Below are 21380 nucleotides of genomic sequence, written 5' to 3' on the forward strand. Positions count from 1 at the left end.
CAGATGTCTCAGTCTGATGGCCGACTTCTCTGAGACCTGATTGTACTGGAACCACCTCACCCTGTGACTGGACAGTGAAAGGAGAAGAAGCACATTGATGAGCTCATCAGTCACTCTTACTCCGTCTTATCCGCATGTACTCTCTCAGTTTTTTCTGTTTCCCTCACTAGGAAAATTTACCCTAGGTTTTTGTCCAGGAAAGTGCAATTATAGGAGGTGCATTTTCACATACATCGCTTCTTTTTAAATACTTTAATTATGAAAAGAAAAAAAAAAAAAAAAAGGGAGGGGGGGGGGGGTAAGCAGGCAGGCAAGCTTGCATGCTCTGATACTATATTGATAAAGTCCTATCTCCCCCCTTTTTGCAGGGTTTCCTACAAAAGATATATACTCCTGTCCAGTGAATCCAGTGGTGTTTTGTAAGCATCTGGCCCTCAGCTGCTCTACACCTGGTCCTGTGCCACCATTTTCCTATATGATATTATTGGGAGCCAGCTGTCTACAAAAAATTAGAAGTGCCACCTGGCCCCATTGGTGCACCACAGCACATGTCTTGAGTACCTGAGGCCTCCTGGGATAAGGAATGTGAGGCTGTGGGCAACTGAATACATAAATTCCCACCAAGACAAAAATCCAGGGGAAAAAAAATTTGGACTCCGAGAGGAGGGGGTAGGAGTTAAGTGATGGAATGTGGGTTGGGATGCTGAAGGTGTAATTTAGGTTGCCCATCCGAACAGGCCACCAATTCGTTAATTTGGCTGAAAGCAGCTACAGGTTCCCTTTAATCAATCATTAGGGTCCTTTCACATGAAGGGGAGTTAACAGCGATCAGCAGGAGATCCGTGAGCAGATCCCCTGCCAAATGAGACATGTCAGTTTTTTTACATCCATGAGTTCAGTCTGTGTCTTGCGGATACAGGAGGACCTGTGACAGCTCTATGGGCAGCCAGATGTAAACGAATGCCTCGTACACACGCATCGATAGTTGGCAGTGAATTTTCGGCCAACGTCCGATCGGCCGATTTTCGGCTTGTTAGTATGATGCTTTCGACAACAGACTCCGACTTTTCGGCCGAACAAAATCTGGTGTGCAGACTATAAAATTTTTGTTGGCCGTCAACAGAACGGCCGATTTTCCGTCAGTCAGTACAGATTTCGGCAGACAAAAATCTGATGAGCAAGACTGGGCATGCTCAGAGATGAAAAAACACACGGAAAGTAAACCAGCACATGACATCACTTCTGAAGTTGGTTTTTGCTGGCCGAGAAAATTTGTGTGCAGTCTAGAGCACATTTCAACCAACACAACAACACTGGACAAAAGACGGTTGATCGGTCGGCCGATAATCGTTGCGTGTGTACGAGGCATAACTATGCAAAACGAATTCCACAAAAATGGATGGCACAATATTGTAAATACCACACGTAGAGAGGAATTGACTTACCAGCATAGTGGATGCCCAATAAAAATTGGTCTAGATCATATGCTGGAGATGCTCCCAGGAACAGGGCAACCTGTTGCACATATGGTGGTCTTGCCCAATAATACAAATATTCTTGACACAAGTGCATGACATAGTCACGCGATTATCTCTGCGATCCATACCACACACTCCAGCCCAATTTCTCCTGCATCATTCTACCACATCCCCCCTGATCTTACAAGAACTCCTTGGCAATTCACTTGATCAATGCAGCTAGGATGTGCATCCCTCCTCTATGAAGATCTTCACGTACACCCACTATTGATACCTGGCTTGCTCGTGTTGAAAAAATTGCTTAACTAGAAGAAGAACTTCAGATCGCATGGGACACGCTGTTTGTTTTTTTGCAATACAGATGAATACGCCACTCTAAGGAGAGTCCCCGCCCATGATACCGAACACTAACTGCTTACACATAGAATCCAATAAATACTCTGGAGACAAATACCATCCACTGCAGGAGGACCTCCCCCTCAAATAGGGAATGATGGAGGGAGGCCCCTTGCACATTATCCCATGCTTCCGCAAGTATTTGATACGTCCCCCCCTCTACAAAGTTTATGGGGTGCCGACCGAGAAGAGACAACCCCTCCATCTCCTTTCATCACTCTTACCTCCCCCCCCCCTCCCCCACACCTTGCTTTACCGTACCTTGATTATTTCCCTCCATCCCTCCCCCCTAGACTGCACCCCCTCATCCTAATGTCCAACTCCACTCCCTTTCTCCTCATTCCTGCCTTCCTCTCTTCCCTCTCCCACCTTTTCTTTTCTTCCTGCTAGGTTTATCTCTACAGTCACATCTTTCTTCTGATGAACACACACTGGATAGATCACCACATCAATTACCTTTGAAGACTGAGTATACAGCCTTGACGTATGTGTAACTGACCGTTGAGAGATCCCCCATCACCCTTTTATAACTGACTAACCTAAACGAACCACACGAACACTTGAAAGGAGCCGATGAAGTCAGATGAACCGAGTTCGGTGGCCCCCACCCCTTTATGTTTTATAGAGAAACTTAAGGTCCGGCTAGTCCTATTGCCATGACTGGACCACATACACTATTGATAGGTTTTTGTTACATCGCAGCAGTGGCTCAGTCAAATGCCATTATCAGATCTTTTGTTTGCTTTTATTCTTTTCTTTCCCTCTTCCTGTTTTAGTCCTTAAGAGTTATTCTTGCTGCCACGAGTTTCTGAACAGATTGTATTTCCAGTGTGATACTACTCTATGTTTGATATTTGTTCACTTTGTTGTACTACAAACTTTTTCAATAAAAACTTTATATGGAAAAAAAAAAAAAAAAATGGTCTATATGGTTAGCATCTGCCGACTTTTACTTCATCCTTAACTTTGATTTTAGAAGGTATGCTGTTGCGTTGCATTATATAGTCTATACTTTACCTGTAAGGTCATGAGCCAGATTAATTCACTAACCTTCATTTCCCTATGCCTAGGATCCTGTGATTATTACAATGTGCAGGTCACTGTAATTCAAGTATTTGCTTACTTGTAAAGTGGAATGCGATTATGCTAACCTTGGATTCTTGTTCTTTATGTACCTAGGTTTAATTTTTTTTTTTTTTTTATTAATTTTAGGTATTTTATTTAAAGGTTTTTTTATTTTTTTTTTTTTTTTTTCAAAAAGAAGAAAATAAAAAAAACCTTTAAATAAAATACCTAAAATTAATAAAAAAAAAAAAAAAAACACACACACCAGACCCTGCTGATTGGTTGATTTAGGCTACCATCGATCCATCACATTTTACAAACAGTCTTTTTTTTTTTCCTTTTCTTCTGGACATGGACAGACTTGGAGGTAGGCAGGTGTAAACAGACACAAAGGCCCCCAAAAGGCTGTATGGAGCTTCCATTCAGGTGTACCTGAAAAACTGACAGGCAGATCTGATCAGGAAGGTTATGTGAAAGGGCCCTTATACTTGAAACCTGAACTGGCAAAAAATTAAAAGTCCAGTACAGCTCTCAGGGGACACAAGGAGAAATGGAAAAAAAAGAAAAAAAAAAAGTTGAATTCGATGTGAAATTTTGTTCGATTTTCCTGAATATATTAAATGAGCACAGGTGTCTTAAAAATTGACTTCTTGTTTAAAAAAAAAAAGCCTCCTGTATCTTTGATGTAGTGTGAAATTAATATGACCTGGAAAAATTGGCCAAATTTACTTTAAATGAAATTGTACATATCCAAGTTTACCCAGCAATACTTCATTGTCTACAAAGCATGAAAGAGTCGCTTGTGATTAGATTTCAGATTGATTTGTAAAAGCATAATACATCTACCTGCAGCAGGAAACTCCCTACTCAACACCACTTTACAACACCTGAGATAAATGGCTTTTTTTTTTTTTGCTTCCTCGTACTATCATCTTTACATTATCTTACATTATCTCCTCTGAAGTATTATTTAAAGTATAAGAATCTAACCATTTTCTATTACGGTATATTTCTAATTGTATGCAAGATAGCTGGACAGCCTTTTTTAGAACACTATCACATTTTGTATTTGGGCTCATGCACACAGGTGTTAAGGATCTCTTTCAACGCGTACATTTTTTTTTTTTTTTTTACAGACCTGAATGCAGCTATAGTATGCAATGGAGCCCATGCTCATGTAATCTAGAGTGGTGTTCAACTGCATACAAAAAATAAATAAATAAATACATAAAAATAGAAAAATATCTGTCTGCTCATGGACTGTATTTAATGGTGTAGGGTTGTAACCATTTGTGCCAACATTACATGCATACGCATTCATTGTAAATTTACACTATTGGATGTCTGCATCCTAGAACCCAAGGACGCTGGGTGGCAGAAGATTCCTGCATCTTAGCAGCTTGCTGACTCTGGTTGCTAGGATGCAGGCGGCTTCTGTCACTTAGCATCCTAGGTTGCTAGGACTAGTTCCAAGATTGCTTGTTGCCTAGCTTCCTCAGCTGCTATGACGCAGGCTACTTCTGATGCCTATGATCCTAGATAACTAGGATGCAGGCTACTTCGGACGCCTATGATCCTAGATAACTAGGATGCAGGCTACTTCTGCCACCTAGTGTCCTAGACTGTATGGACAAATTGAGAGGCATATTGGTGCCAGCTGTCAGAATATAATAGCCTCAGTGGGAGATGTATCCATCCGTGCAGTATAGAATAGATGGAGGGTTCTTTTTTTTTGTATAGTGTATGTAAATAGTGTATGGCCAGCTTTAGTTTCTCTCAGACAAGGCATTCACTTTCTTCATTTAACAGATAGTGCATTTGGTTCTATCTTAATATTATTAGTAGGGCTGTACACGTGTGGTAATATATCTGAGCCCATGTTGTAGCGCACAAAACTGGACATAAATGTCTGTGTGCTCGTGAATAAGAGTAGATATGTACAGTTTTTGTGGCTGTGAAAATATTCGCAGTATCAATGTTTGCTGAATGCAACGTTGTGCCCTGCTATGGGGGACAAAGGAGTATAGGTCACACAGGGTTTAACTTCTCATTAATGCTGGTTGAGGGGCTACAGAATGTCCAATCTGAATTTAGATACATTTTTGTTTTCTCCAGGAATGGTAACCCCCCGATTGAGCTCTGGAATCCAAAGACTTTGAAGAGTCTTGGGAGAGAAAAAAGCCTCTGTCCATGTTTTACTGGAGACCAGAAGCCTGATGGTGCAGGTGTGTACAGCCTTTTTAATCAAGGGGCTGGCTGGGATTCAGGGCTCCTTGCCCGGGAGACAAGCTGCTGCAAGAGGAGTGTATGTGTGTGGAGCAAGACACTGGGAGAATGTCCACCCTGGCCTCATGGAGAGGTGGCCAGATGAGAGCAGGTTGTCACCTGCGAGGCATTAGGAGATTGTGTATCTGTAGGAAGGAGCCTGTGTAGCCCAGGTGAACATTTTATGTTAGAAAGCGGACTGATCAGGGAACCTAAACGAAATGCCGCTCCAGGCGAGTACATCAATCAGAATGCTTGCTCAACATGTGAGTGCTAGCCCCGGCTCGCCTCGAAGAAACATGATCAATTAAGGAAGTGGCTACACACCAATTGGGATCAAAGTCTGTTATTTGCAAATTCCAGGACACACATCAGATGACAGATGTGACAGCAGGTTGACGCGTTTCACACAGCGATAATGTTCTTAATCAGAAACCCTAATAAAAGGTTTAGGATTAAGCACATTATTGCTGTGTGAAATGTGTCAACCTGCTGTCACCTCTGTCCTCTGGGGTGTGTCTTTTGGAAGTTACAAATAAACGGACTCCGACTCCAATTGGCGTACAGCCACTTCCTTAATAGAAAGCGGACTGAGCCAAAGTGGCGAGTCTGTGCAGAGACGGGCTCAGGGAATAAGACGTCTGGATAGCCGGGAGGCTGAAAGATTTAGGTTTTGATGCTTAAAACCACTGCAAGGGTAATCATGGGTTTTATTTTTGAACTTTTCATTTAAATAAAAGTGGGCAACAAGCCCTGAAAATGTACTTCTCTGGCTCATCTATAGTGGATGGAAAGTACTACACTTAAGTGAAACACCTCACATTATCACAATACACATAAATATATATGTTTTCCATATGGAATGCAGTTTGTGCAAATAAAAAAAAAGGGATTTTTTAAAATTTCATCTAGTAAACAGACTAGACATTTCAACAAACCATGAAGAATTTCCTTCACTCATTTTCATAGAAAATTGTGTATCTACCTTCTGCAGAAGTCTGAGGTCCATTTACAGGCCAAAATAACTTTTTCCTCACCTCAGGCCAAAATGATCGCCACCCAAATATTGAGGCAGCATTTAACATGGCTGACAGGGTGCACTTTAATGATAGCAGTACCAAGCACTGTACACTCTTATCTGCATGCACCAGCGAAGCTTCCAGTCAGATAGCCCACAGTAACTTTTTGACTTCTGTTTCATGACTCCCTTGTGTTCTTGACTAATATGGGCACAGAATATCAGTGAGGTTATCCTACAAAGGATCAGCTTAGTATAAAGCAATTTATATACGTCGGGTGATTTATGAGAATTGGAGCAAAGTTCAAAATCGCAGCAAAAGGTGGCGCTACAAAGTATTAACTTAAGGGGGCTGAATAATTTTGCACGCCCAATTTTTCAGTTTTTTATTTGTTAAAAAAGTTTATAATATCCAATAAATTTCGTTCCACTTAATGATCGTGTCCCACTTGCTGATTCTTCACAAAAAATTACAGTTTTATATCTTTATGTTTGAAGCCTGAAATGTGGCAAAAGTTCAAGGGGGCCGAATACTTTTGCTAGGCACTGTATACCCGGGAACCACAGGCCAGTCAGTCAGTCTAAAGTCGATAGTATGTAAACATTTGAAGGGGCTATATCCAAGTATTTGGTTAGGAAAACAGTATCATTAGTAGTAATCAGCATGGTTTTATGAACAATCACTCTTGCCAGACCAATCTGTTGACATTCTTTGAGGAAGTGAGCTGTCATCTAGATAGATGAAAGCCTGTAGATGTAGCATATCTGGATTTCACCAAAGCATTTGATACAGTTCCCCAAAAACGTTTCATTTACAAACTGTGGTCTATTGGCATTGACAACAATGTTTGTACCTGGACAGAAAACTGTCTACAAGGGTGCATCCAAAGGGTGGTGATATGTAGTGTGTGCTCAGTATGGTGTGGAGTTGTGAGCAGGGTGCCACAAGGCTATTTTGGGACTGCTTATTTTCTAACTGCTACACTTCGGTGGCACTTCTTTTTCTCTTCACTTGTCAAAGCCAGCAGACTATTATCATGCATTAAAAAGGGTATCTACTCAAGAGATACAACTATAAATCTACAACTGTATAAAACTCTCGTCCAGCCACACCTCAAGTAGACTATCCAACTCTGGTCACCGGTCCTCAATAAAGATGTGCTGGAACTGGAGTGAGTCCAGAGAAGGGCAACAAAGCTAAGGGGGGGGGGGGGGGGCAGAGGATCTAGGTTAACTTTTACTTTAAGAGTTAGTCAATACTAGGTGCAGTGACTGGCTTTTCTTGCATCCGATCAACTCTAGTCACAATTGTTTTCTATGTTCACACTGCAACAGAGCCCCTGAAAACCAGATAGTGTAGTGCAGAAAAATGCATACTGTATGCATTGTGCCACAATGGACTGTCTCTCACCTGAAGGCTCCATATATTGATCATTTCCACTCACCGAAGTCAAGCTAGGGCGCATAGAAATTAATAATGTGTCCTATTGACAATGACACACCTAATCGTGCATCAAATAGCACCGCCTCTTTCCAGACCTTCCATTGACAGCTGCCTGTACAGTAAAATTCTTTTAGTGTGCAAGCCAGTGTAAACCGGCCCTAAAACAGAATCCAGTGTGGGATGTGTACCTCCCCATAGGATGCCTCCTGGGTGCGGACAACACATTGCCTTTCATCTTACCCTCTCTCTTCCACATATATATTTTTTCTAATTATATATATATATATATATATATATATATATATATATATATATATATATATATATATATATATATATATATATATATATATATATATATATATATATACACACACACACATATACACACACACATATATATACACACATATATATAAAACAACTATGTACCTGCGCTGCTTGTGCATAAACACCAAATAAATATGTGTCAATGATAAAGTGTTAGTGCAAAATTATGCTAAGTGCAACTATAAATCATGTGCATATAAATCAAGTAAATATCAGCAATAAATATTGATTATAAATAATAAAAACATTCCATGTGCAAAAAGAAAAAATGAAAAAAATATTACTCTCATATACATAAAAAAAAAAAAAAAAATTATATATATATTATATATATATATATATATATATATATATATATATATATATATATAAAAAGTTCATAAATTTCTATAATCTTCCTCCAATATTCTTAAAGTGAAAGTCTCTGTGCTCATTCAAGTGCTTTGTGCTTCGTAGATAAATAAATAAATAATAAAGTGCCAGTGCTCAGTCCAGGTGAGATAGTGCTCCCCTCTCGGTTCCCCACTCACCAGAAGCGGAGTATAAAATCGCCTTATCAATGATCTTATGGAGTAGGCACCTCAATAGATCGCCAGCAGGAGGAGGGTGCTGATCCACTTGCCCACACTCTATATCCAGACAATACTCTCCCAGTTCATGAAAAGAAAAGGGCCATCATCGTGTAGTATGTTTAACAGTTTATTAACACGCAGTATAAAAATACACTTACACTGTGTAGGGAAACAATCCGCCTTGTGCAAACCCGCGGGACGCCAAGCAAATGGCCGTGCGTTCCACCCGCGTAGCCGAAAGCGGTTGCAGCCGGAAGTGACGTATTACGTATTCGGACGGCTTATGTATGTATATACACATATATATACACACACACAGCCCTCTATAATGTGTACTTTTCTCAATCCAGAGCACCAAGTGTCACTTTTGTCTGTGGTCTCATTCCTCTGCTATCAGAATTAATCACTTCCGACAAGTTTCCCCGACACCAAAAAGAAAAATGGTGACAGGGGAGGGACCTCTAGCTGATTGACAGCCTCAGCTTTGTTCCTGTGTGCTGTGTTGAGGGGGTGTGTCTCTCCCGTCCAATTAGCATCCCTCACTGAGCTCCACAGAATGTAACCAGCTCTCCACCCCTTTTTTCTGAACTCTCAGACAAGCTTTATATTTCAGCACTTTGAAATAAACAGGTACAACCTATGTAGGGGGATTGGTTTCATCTCTGCGTATTACTTGAGGCCAGTCACGTCACTGTGTATATGTAAGGGTTTACAGACAGACGGGTTTACAGGCAGAGAGACCGCTGCTTCCCCACAGACAGCAAGGGTCCCACTCTGCTGTGTGCTGGCAGGGGACAGGCTTTTCTACAGAACTACAAGACATTGAACACATTCTGTTTTGATGCATCCAGAATGTATTTTGTTCATCTAGGCCAGGGGTCCCCAACTCTCGAGCCACGGGCCAGTTCAGGGCCGTAACTTCTGCAGCAGGGTCCCCCGAAGGCTGCACTGTCAGATGTGCGGCAGGGAGCAGAGAGAGGACATCTCTCTCTCCGTCCGCCCCGCATCACCGTTCTTCCCATCTCACAGCCAGGTTGCTTCAATGTCAGAGGTGCAGTAGAGAGATGACATCTCTCACTGCCTGTCCAGCAGTACCGCTTTCCTGCCTTCACTTGGAACCCACCACTGCACTGAGGCCTGCCTCTGTGCTCAATGGACCAGTGTTGCCACAAATGCAGTGACAATCCACATCTGGTGGCAGGTGATGGGGCAAGTGACAATCTGCATTTGGTGGCAGGCAGCGTGGCAAGTAACAATCCACATCTGGTGGCAGGCAGCCTGGCAAGTGACATGGCAAGTAACAATCCACATCTGGTGGCAGGCAGCCTGGCAAGTGACATGGCAAGTAGCAATCCGCATCTAGTGGCAGGTGACATGGCAAGTGACAATCCGCATCAGGTAGCAGGCGGCGTAGAGAGTGAAAATCCGCATCTGGTGGCAGGCGGCCTGGCAAGTGACAATCTGCTTCTGGTGGTAGGCGGCCTGGCGAGTGACAATCCGCATCTGGTGGAAGGCGGCCTGGCGAGTGACAATCCGCATCTGGTGGAAGGCGGCCTGGCGAGTGACAATCCGCATCTGGTGGAAGGCGGCCTGGCGAGTGACAATCCGCATCTGGTGGCAGGCAGCCTGGCGAGTGACAATCCGCATCTGGTGGCAGGCAGCCTGGCAAGTGACAATCTGCATATAGCGGCAGGAGAGGTGGCAAGTGACAATCCACATCTGGTGGCAAGCAGCCTGGCAAGTGACAATCTGCATATAGTGGCAGGCGAGGTAGCAAGTGACAATCCGCATATAGTGGCAGGCAACGTGACAAATGACATACTCAGGGCTCCCACTGATTCTGCATTATGATGAGTTGAACTATTTTATATTACAATGTAATAATAGAAATAAAGCGCTTCAATCACCCTGACACCATATCAACCATGGTGCCGCGATGATTGAAGCGTTAACATCAGCCATTGCTCCGACAAATTGCCAGCGAAAAAAAAAAAAACCACATAGCCCCCGTGCGCACCACCGGGCCTTGGCACAATTTTCTTTCATGCAGCCGGACCCTGGTGCCAAAAAGGTTGGGGACAACTAATTTAGGCTTTAAATGCACAGTCATTTTAAAATGCTCTTACCTTTTGATGGATATAGCTGGGGTTACTCTGATTGGTTTCACAGTGTGATACGTTGTCATTGAAGTTAAGAGTAGTATTAAATTCATCTTGCCACAGCCTGCGATAGATGTACTGCCCTGTAATTGGGAAACTAACAAAACTTGCAAAGCAGTAGATGGCCATCACTGGCTCCACCAGTTGGAGCTGCTTCATGTTGGCACCTGGTCAGGTCCTCTACTCCATGGACACATCCACCATCCTCTTCACACTATCCCTGTTAACAACATAGACAGACTTATTCAAATGTTTAATTCACACCAGAAATACCAAAGCTATGGTAAACACTGACACCTTTCTACAGTTGATTCTTCTCCGAATATCAATGGTGAAAGGGACAGGTGTCACCATAGCACTCAAAAAGAGGTTCAAACCCTTCCCAAATCTACTAAATATAAGTGTTTACGTCACTACTGGTGCTGATTTCCACTAACTTCCTGTCCAGTTGACAACATATCAACAGGACATAAAGTGTGGAGAAATCTCCCCAATGGGGACATAGAAATAAAAAAACAAACAAAAAAAATAAAACAATTGTTCAGACTATAAAACTGAAGTTCATCTTTAGCCTATTAATACTTTGGCTGCGTTGCTGGTGAGGTTTGTAGTATGCAAAACTGAATGCTTCATAGCATGCCAGGGGGATTCCAGTCTGTGACTCATTGTGTTATACTGGTATATAATGAACGTAGTCACATCGGACTGCAAAGTTTATTATTACACAAGACAAAGTGCTCCCAACCCAAAGCAAATTATACCATGTAGAGCCAAGGTTAGGCAAACATTTCAGTCAGTTCAGCTGGAGTCATTCGGAGATACAAGGCTATAAAGCTTCATACCTGTGTTCTAGAGGCCGGGATAACCTTAATATCCTAAAATTATAACTCAATCCAAAAACTAAACATTTAAAGTGGTTTTAAGGGCAAAAGGTTTTTTACCTTAATGAATCAAATGCACAACAAAAAACGAGTTCATACTCGTTCGAACACAGACATCACGTTATTCGCACCGCATTGCTGTGCAAATCACATGCGATGTCTGTGAGATGCAAATTCAGCCACACAGTTTGTAGTGAATTTGCATCGCATTCGGACTAAGACGGTACAGGACCCTTTTTTTGGTCCACACTGGAATCGGATCGCATTGGGTGTTCACACCCATGCGATTCAATTGCTGTACCATTTCACAGTATGCACTGCCATCTGCAAACCGATCTGGGGGTGTCATTAACTTTACATTGACACCCGCAGTGGTTCGCAGATGTCAGTGTGAACCATCTGCGATTCAGGTGCGATGTGGAAACCTACACAGAACTCACAGGGTTTCCCACATCACACCAGTATGAACCCAGTCAAAAGGAGAAGTATAGTCAGAGCTCATTTATTTGTACTTCTCCTGTGTATCACTGGAGTGCAGTTCGTTCTGCACTCCTGTGACCCATTTTCAGCAGACAGCGGACTTCAGTTTGCTGATGTCACAGAGCCAGTCGAGGCTCGGGAATGATCGCGACCATATAGTTGGGGTCCGACCAGATCCCTGGATCTGGCTCAGCCTCTAATTGAGTCCCACCCCCTCCACAGCCCAGTGCTCCAGTAAGTGAGGGGGGCAGAGCAGAGAGCAGTGACTGACAGTCACCAGCTCTCTGCTCAGGGAACCCTGAGAACCGAGCGATCAGTGGTGCTTGATCACTCGGTTCTCAACCTTAGAGCCAGCTGGGGACAGATGCAGAATCCGAGCGATGTTGCACCCACCTAGGCAAGTATGATTCTCAAAAAACAAAAAAATCCAATACTTTTTTTAAGGTTAAAAAAAAAAAAACTTTCTGGGTAGAGCTCTCCCCAGCCCCCCTTATACTTACCAGAGCCCCGTCTCGATCCAGCAATGTGCATGAGAGCAGCGACTCTCCCGGTTCCCTCTCTCTCTCTCTCATTGGCTCACACAGCAGCGGAAGTCATTGGCTCCCGCTGCTGTCATTCACAGCCAGTGAGCCAATGAGGAGAGAGCAGTGGGCAGGACTGAGCCGTGCTGTGTGTATAAATGCACAATGTCCATAGTGTGGCTCAGGAGCAAGCCTGCTTGAGTGCTTACATAGCAAGAAGCTTACTGGAGGCACAAAAAAAAAAAATGGGGATCGGAGCTGCTCTGTGCAAAACCCACTACACAGAGCAGGTAAGTATACCATGTTTTTTCTTTTTTATTTAAATTACAACCTTTAGAATCACTTTAACCGCTTGCAGACCGCCCGCCGCAGATTTACTGTGGCAGGCTGGCTCGGCAGCGCAAACTGACATAGGGGTACGTCGGTTCTTGGTAGCGGTCCTGGGGGCCAGCGCGTGCCGACATCAGCACGCGCCCACCCCCACTAGGCAGCGGGGATGCCCATGCACTGGACCGGCGGCACTGAGGGAGAACATCGGTCAGCTGTTGTAAACACAGCAGACTGTTCTCTCTGAAATGATCACAGAGTGCCTGTGATCCTCCTATTTAGTCCCTCCCCCCCACAGTGACTAAACACTCCCCTAGGCTCACACTTAACCCTTTGATCGCCCCATAGATTAACCCTTTCGCTGCCAGTGTCATTTTTACAGTAACAGTGCATATTTTTAGCACCGATTACTGTAGTAAGGTCACTGGTACCCCCAAAAGTGTAAAAAATTTCAGTTAGGGGGTCCGATCTGTCCCCTAGTTTGGTGACGGATAACTTTTGCACAAACCAATCAAAATACGCTTATTGCTATTTTTTTTTTTTTTTTTTTACCAAAAATATGTAGCAGGATACAAATTGGCCTAAAAGGATGAAAATAATTGATTTTAAATTTTTTTTTTGGGGGGGGATGTTATAGCAGAATGTGAAAAGTATTGTTTTTTTTTTTTTTCCAGAATGGTCGTTTTTTTGGTTTATAGCAAAAAAAAAAAAAAAAAAAAAAAAAAAAAAAATCGCACAGGTGATCAAATACCACCAAAAGAAAGCTCTATTTGTGGGGGAAAAAAAGGACAATTTTATTTAGGTACAGTGTTGCACGATCGTCCGTTAAAGTGACACAGTGCCGAATTGCAAAAAAAGGCCTAGTCAAATCCTTCCCGTTCAGAACTGGTTAAGTAGTATAGCAATTTCTACATTGTATCCACACACACACACACACACACACACACTGTGTGTGTGTATATATATATATATATATATATATATATATATATATATATATATATATATATATATATTAGGGATGCACCGAAATGAAATTCTTGGCCGAAGCCGAAGAATAATGAAATGCTTGGCCGAAGGCCGAATACCGAACGCGGTGTTTCGCATTTTTTCCATTTATTTTGCCAATTTTTAGGGGGCACGCTGATGGGCACATTTTATGTTAGGGGGCACTCTGATGGGCAAAACAAAACATTTAAATCAGCGTTGCTCTTAACATAAAATATGCCCATTAGCGTGCCCCTTAAAATAAAATATGCCCATCAGAGTGCCCCCTAACATAAAATATGCTCATCAGAGTGCCCCTTAACATAAAATATGCTCATAAGCATGTCCCTTAGCATAAAATAAGGGGCACGCTGATGGCCACATTTTATGTCAAGGGAGCACTCTGTTGGGCACATTTTTTTTCTTTTTTTTTTTTTTTTAAGGGGCACTTTATAGGGCACTCTAATGTAATGAGCATGGCAAGTGGCAACAACATATGGCAGTCTGCACACTAATGCTTGTGCAGCTGCCAGCTACCGTATTCTCCCCCAAATGTGCTCAGCTCCACATCACATACCTGAACTGCAGCCAGAGCCAAAAGCCGCGAACAGGGGGGCGGGGCGTGGACCTAGTGTGAAGGAGCCGCAGTCAGGAGCAGGGGGCGGGACGCGCGCGTGACGTCACACCCCCTACTCGCGGCCGGACAGGACACCGGCGGCGTGTGAGAAGGGAGCCGCGAGCTGCAATGAGGAAGGTGAGCGGTCAGGGCGGAAGCTGACATTGTTCGGCTCAAAATTATTCGGCCTTTTGACTTATTCGGCCGAATGCCGAAAGTGCTATTTTCTCTATTTTTGGCCGAATAATGTTCGGCCGCCGAATATTCGGTGCATCCCTAATATATATATATTATATATAGTAGTGACAATCATTCTGCATTAGGACTACTTTCACACTGTTCTGTTGCAAAAACAGGGTAAAAATGCGAGTTACCGGTTCGTTTTCCACCTGTAAAAAAAAAGGGACATAGGACTCAAATAAATGTCCCAAAAAATTCAACAGCCGGTGTGTTTTTGATGAGTTTTTGCCACTGTTTTGAGGAGTTTTCTATTCATTTCAATTGGGAGGTTCCATAGGATTTAATTAATGGTCAAGCGTTTTTCTTCTGCTTTTTTTCATTGCAGAAGCGGAAGAAAAAACAATCAGTGTGAAAGCAGCCCAAGTTTCAATTTTTATTTTTGGTTACCACTTTTTGAAATGATGTCTTCTGCTGGCTCCAGAGCGTTTCCTGAACTTCTAGGTAAGGCTCGGTTTCCACTGCTGCGGCTACAGAGTCACGCTACTTCTAGCGCGACTCTGTAGTGTTCACTTGTCCGCAGCTTTCAGTGAGACTTGTCCCTCATTATAGAGGGAAGTCGCACTGAAGTCGGCCCAAAAGTAGTGCACAAACTACTTTTCAAGTCGCCGCAACTCAAGTCGCGGCAGTGAGAACGGGCCAAATAGAAATGAATGGCTTTTGACTTGCTGTGCGACTTGACATGTGTCAAGACGCACAACAAGTCGCACTAGTGGAAACCGGGCCTGAAGGGAGCATCCATTGAGCATGTCAGCCCGCTACTATTTTCTTGAGCAGCGCAGGCTCTATCAAGCTGCTGGAGAAGGACAGTGGCTTTCTGATGTAGGCTTCTCGTAGTGCTGAATGTGTAGACGCATGCATCTGGCTGAACTTGAATCGAGCAGCGCATGCACACAGAGGTGGCCTCATGTGAGCTGACAAGGGGATGGAACCACAATAAATAAGATGCTGGGGGAGAGAGTCAAGATGGATTGCAAAGCAATTTTCCACCCAGCACCTTCGACAAAAGTTGATTGAAAAATTTCAGGCTGGGTGGTTTTGACAGGGCCAACCACAGACAGAATTTGGGCTGATTCAACAGATATTGCACAGAATGGTGTCCAGTGTACAGTCAGCTTTAGTCTGACACTGAAAAAACAAAATGATCCCAACTAGCCTGCACACATCTGATTATCATGCTAGAAAAACAAACACACAACATACTGAGCCCAGCACGACTAATTAAATGACTTGCTGGCTAACAATTTAGGTGCAGCATTATTAGACACTGGCTGCTAATCTATATGGAATGCAATTACTTTTAAATATCTTCAATTAAATCGGTGATGGCATAGGATGCCACTCCAAGCTGGCTGTCCCCCTACAAGCCCATATCACTTTATGCTGGCATGAAACATTTTATTTACAGTGTATGTTATACCAAAAGATTTTTTTTTTTTTACTTTTGGAAAACATAGGGGATTCCTAACCCTTTTGCTGCCAGAGCCACTTTAGCATTTTTATTTTTTTTGTGTACACAGTCAAAAAAAAAAATTAAATAAAGTTTTAGCCCTAAAGATTGCATAAAAACCCCCAAACATTATAATTTTTCTGAAAGCAGCCACCCTGGGGTATAAAATAGTGGTAGTTCTAATTTTTTGTGTCACACGATTTTACCACGAAGGTCTAAGAAACGCAAAATTTCAGTAAAACATACAATAAATTTAATTTTAGGGCACAGAAACATAATAAATTACACAACCGAGTAAGTAGATACCCAGCATGTCAAACCCTAAATTTGCGCGTGCCAGTGAAATGGCTACAAACTTCAATACCCTATATTTTTCATAGGCGACACGTTAAAGGCCCCTATAGGTCATCAGTTTAGAGTTACGGAAAAAGGTCTAGTAGAAATATGGCTCTTACTCTGGCGTGCGAAGCGATATGTAACATGTGTATTGCAATTAACGTTTTAATGCATAGGCACCCCTGACACTTGGGTTTATGTTCGTACATGCATATAAGTGGGGGGGGGGGGCTCAAATATTTTTTTGGGGGGGGCTTATGTGCTTGGGTGTAACTTGAATTTTTTACTATTAAAACATTTTTTTAAAACTTTTACCCCCCCCCCCCCCCCCATTACATAGTGGAGGAAAAGTCCCCAATGTTATGATTTTTTTGGTCACAGGTTCTCTTTAATGAGACATCCAGGTTGGTCTCCCCTGTGCTCCACTGCAGATCGCATTGCAATACATTATTTTTCCAGCCAAGCTGGCTGGGGACACCAAGATGCTGACCTGGAAGTGACGTCAAACACGTCACATTCCAAGTCAGCAACAAGAAGGAGAGAAACGATGTGTACTCGGCAGCAGACGACCCCACTACTCGGCAGCACTCGCTATGCTGGTCTCGGGCTCACAGATGGGCAAGCTGAGCCTGTGATACCTGGCGTGGGTGTAAGGAATCGCCCAGCAGCGCAGCCACTCAAATGCTTCCATCTGACAGGCAGGAGTTTGCTTGGAAGATTAAGGCCCCTTTCACACAGGCGGACCGTTCAGATCCGCCTGTCTGTTTTTTTGGCGGATCTGAACAGTCTCCCCATGCATCCCTATGGGGCATCGGATGTCAGCGGAGACATATCCGCTGACATCCGATCCGTCAAATCTGGACGAATGGAAACCCTATTTTCCATCCGTCCAGCGGATGGGATCGGACTGACGGTCCGTTCCCATCCGATTCCCCCATAGAGATGTATGGGGCTCTGACAGCTGTGTCTCTGCACACAGTGCGGAGAACAGCTGTCATTCTCCTGCTCAGTGGGGGATCGGCGGATCGATCCCCCGCTGAGATAAACAGAGTCCGCTGACGGAGCGGAGTGTGTGAAAGAGCCCTTAGGCTGAGTTCACACTGATGTGGCCACGGGTCCCAGCAGAGGGTCCGATGCATCCCTGTACACAGTGCGAATCAGGTCCGAATTTTTGCCTGAATTCGCACCTGAAAGCGGGCTAACGTTGCACACAACCCTTTCCATTGTGACATGCTACATTCAGACCTGGCAATGAAAGGGTTAAAGGGACACAAACTCTGATTTAAAAATGATCACATAAAGTATGCAACCTTATTTTTAAAAAGTATCTTTTACTGTTCCCAGCCTCCTCCAAATTATTTTTTTTTTTGCTCCTGAGATTCGACTTCCTGTTGGAGAGTGGATGGGCTATGAATTGTGTAGTGTGCATAGAGCAGTGCACATGACCACCACTAACATACACAGCTACTTCCAAAAAAAAAAAGGAGGTTAAGGATTTCACAAAGCATTTACAAGGAGGCAGAAAACCACAGTAAGGCTGGCCGTACATTATACAATTTCCTTGCACAAGTTAAGATTAAAAAAAAAAAAAACCTTCTGCCTTTACAATCCCTTTAAGAAACAAATGTCAAGCAGTAGGTGATTGCAAAGGTAGATGGCTTTAACTTAATGCATTCTATGTATTAAGGTAAAAAACCTGTGTGAATCCCCCCTACACTCCACCCCATTCTTGATCCAGCGCTGTGCTTGAGAGCAGCAGTTCTCTCCGCTCTCTCCCTCCTCACATGGCTCCTGCTGCTGTCAATCAAACCCTGTGATGCGGGGGGGGGGGGGGGAGCCTGGGGCTAGCCGCATTTTCTGTGTCAATGGATGCTCGGGATCAAGCACATGGGTGTGCCACAATAGGAAGTAGCTTCCGCCAGTGGGGGACCTGAGGAGAGAATGATCAGGGCTGTTCTGCGCAAATCCAAAAAAAAAAAAAAAAAAAAAAAAAAAACTGGTTTACAATCACTATAAGCCCAAACATACACACTGATCAACCATAGCTTTATGACCACTGACAGGTGAAGTGAATGGCACTGATTAACCCCTTAGAGGTGGCGCCTGCCGGCCCTTTAGGGATTTAGAATGCCGGAAGGCGGGGCAAGGCTTATGGTCATGTGACCACCGTGGTTGGCTGTCACATAATCGAAAAGTTCCCAATCGCAAGCAGCGACCAGGAGCTTTCTGGTCGCCACCGCTAACTGTGCAGGGCATCTCGGTACAGCTCTATCTGCACTTTTGCATGCAAACATGCGGCTGCTTGATGTCAAGGCCCAGCTGGCGAGAGGCCACATATTAGCATGCGCTCGTCGTGAAGTGGTTAACATGTTACAATGCGTCTGAAAGCGGGTGGGATATATTCGGCAGCTAGTGGCCATGTTGCCCCTAAGCTGATGTGTTGAAAGTAGAAAAAATGGGCACCGCAGTTTGTTACGTATGGGGCTGCATAGACGCAGCCCAGTCAGGGTGCCCATGCTGACCCGTGTCCACAGCCAAAAGCACCTACAATGGGCACATGAGCATCACAACTGGACCACAGAGCAATGGAAGAAGGGGACCTTGCCCGATTAAACGTGTTTTTGTTTAAATCATGCGGATGGCCAGGTGCATTTTGTTGCTTATTTGAGAATTTGGAGGCCAAGTCAATACCTAAAACTCATTGTGCTCTTCAAGTCAATCTTGAACCATTATTTCAGTGTGGAAAGGCACATTATCCTGCTGAAAAAGGATCAGTAAATACCATTTCCACAAAGGGATGTACTTGATCAGCAACAATGTTTAGGTAGGTGGTACATCTCAAAGTAACATTCACATGAATAGCAGGATCCAAGGTTTCCCAGCAGAACATTGCCCAAAGCATTGCACTGCTTCTGCCCATACTCCATCCTGGTGCCACCTCTTCCCCAGGTAAGTGAGGCTCACGCACCCGGGCTTCTACATGAATCACCAGACCAGGTCACCTTCTTCCATTGCTCTGTTGTCCAGTTCTGATGCTCACGTGCCCATTGTAGACACGGGTCAGCATGGGCACCCTGACCAGTCTGTAGCTACACAGCGCCATACGTAACAAACTGTGATGCCCTATGTGCTCTGGCGCCTTTCTATAAAAACCAGCATTAACTTTTTCAGCAGTCTTTTATTGGACTGGACTGCACAGGTCTGACTTTACTCCCCATGTGCGCTAATAATTCTTGGCCACCCATCACCCTGTCACTGGTTCACTGATTTTCCTTGGACCACTTCTGGTACAGTACCTCACAAAAGTTAATACACCCCTCACATTTTCGTAAATATTTTATTATATCTTTTCATGTTACAACACTGAAGAAATGACACTTTGCTACAATGTAAAGTAGTGAGTGTACAGCTTATATAACAGTGTACATTTGCTGTCCCCAAAATAACTCAACACACATTAATGTCTAAACTTCTGGTAACAAAAGGGAGTACAACTTCTTTGGTCAACCATGGCGAGGCCTGTTCCGAGCGAAACCTGTCCTATTAAACCGCTGTATGGTCTTGGCCTCCATGCTGCAGCTCAGTTTCAGGGTCTTGGCAATCTTCTTATAGCCTAGCCCTAGGTCATCTTTATGTAGAGCAACAATTCTTTTTTTCAGATCCTTGCCATGAGGTGCCATGTTGAACTGTAGGAGAGAGTGAGAGCGATAACAGTAGGAGAGAGTGAGAGCGATAACACCAAATTTAACACCTGCTCCCCATTCACACCTGAGACCTTGTAACACTAATGAGTCACATGACACCGGGGAGGGAAAATGGCTAGCTGGGCCCAATTTGGACATTTTCACTTAGGGGTGTACTCACTTTTGTTGCCAGCAGTTTAGACATTAATGGCTGCGTGTTAAGTTATTTTGAGGGGACAGCAAATTTACACTGTTATACAAGCTGTACACTCACTACTTTACATTGTAGCAAAGTGTCATTTCTTCAGTGTAGTCACATGAAAAGATAATAAAATATTTACAAAAATGTGAGGGGTGTACTTACTATTGTGAGATACTGTAGGTCCTGACCACTGCAGACCTGAAACATCCCGCAAGAGCTGCAGTTTTGGGAGTTGCTCTGACCCAGTTGTCTTACCATTCTAATTTGGCCCGTGTCATAGTCACTCAAATCCTTACATTTACTTCAGGGACAACATGTTAAATTACTGCCTAATATATCCCATCCATTTTCAGATGTTGTTGTAACAAGATAAACAATGCGATTCACTTTACCGGTCAGGGGTCATAATGTTATGGCTGATCAGTGTATAATGCTAATTTGGGACAAGCAGACACTTGTCAGAGCTGGAGATGAGTGGAGCTATACACCGAAATCCCACAATGCACATCCACAACTGGAACACACACAAAGTCTAGGGGGGTGGACGGTACTGTATATATGAAAACTATTCAGGATCTGAACACACATCTCTATTTCTACTGCATAGTGCAGCTTACTAATCAACGAGTTGTCTGAAGTTACTGTATTCTCTGCTATATTATATGTATCCCATAGTATATATATATATATATATATATATATATATATATATATATATACACACACACACACACACACACACACACACACTACACACACACACATATATACTACATACATACATACATACATATACACACATACATACATATATATATATATATATATATATATATATATATTTATATACATACACACAGTGGGTACGGAAAGTATTCAGACCCCCTTAAATTTTTCACTCTTTGTTATATTGCAGCCATTTGCTAAAATCAT

The 21380-nt window shown here is 43.3% G+C and overlaps 1 protein-coding gene across 1 annotated transcript in view; it reads right to left on the bottom strand.

Annotated features, from left to right (window-relative positions):
* Window positions 1-10943, bottom strand: part of SLC46A3 (solute carrier family 46 member 3) — a 45239-nt gene extending 34296 nt beyond the window's left edge. The window contains exon 1 of the mRNA XM_082246888.1: window positions 10695-10943. Coding sequence (XP_082103014.1) covers window positions 10695-10886 — 192 coding nt within the window. The 5' untranslated portion in view covers window positions 10887-10943. The remainder of the gene's footprint in view (window positions 1-10694) is intronic.
* Window positions 10944-21380: the final 10437 nt, after the last annotated feature.

Source organism: Pelophylax lessonae, assembly GCF_965119305.1.
Source record: "Pelophylax lessonae genome assembly, chromosome: 2".
Lineage (NCBI taxonomy): Eukaryota > Metazoa > Chordata > Amphibia > Anura > Ranidae > Pelophylax > Pelophylax lessonae.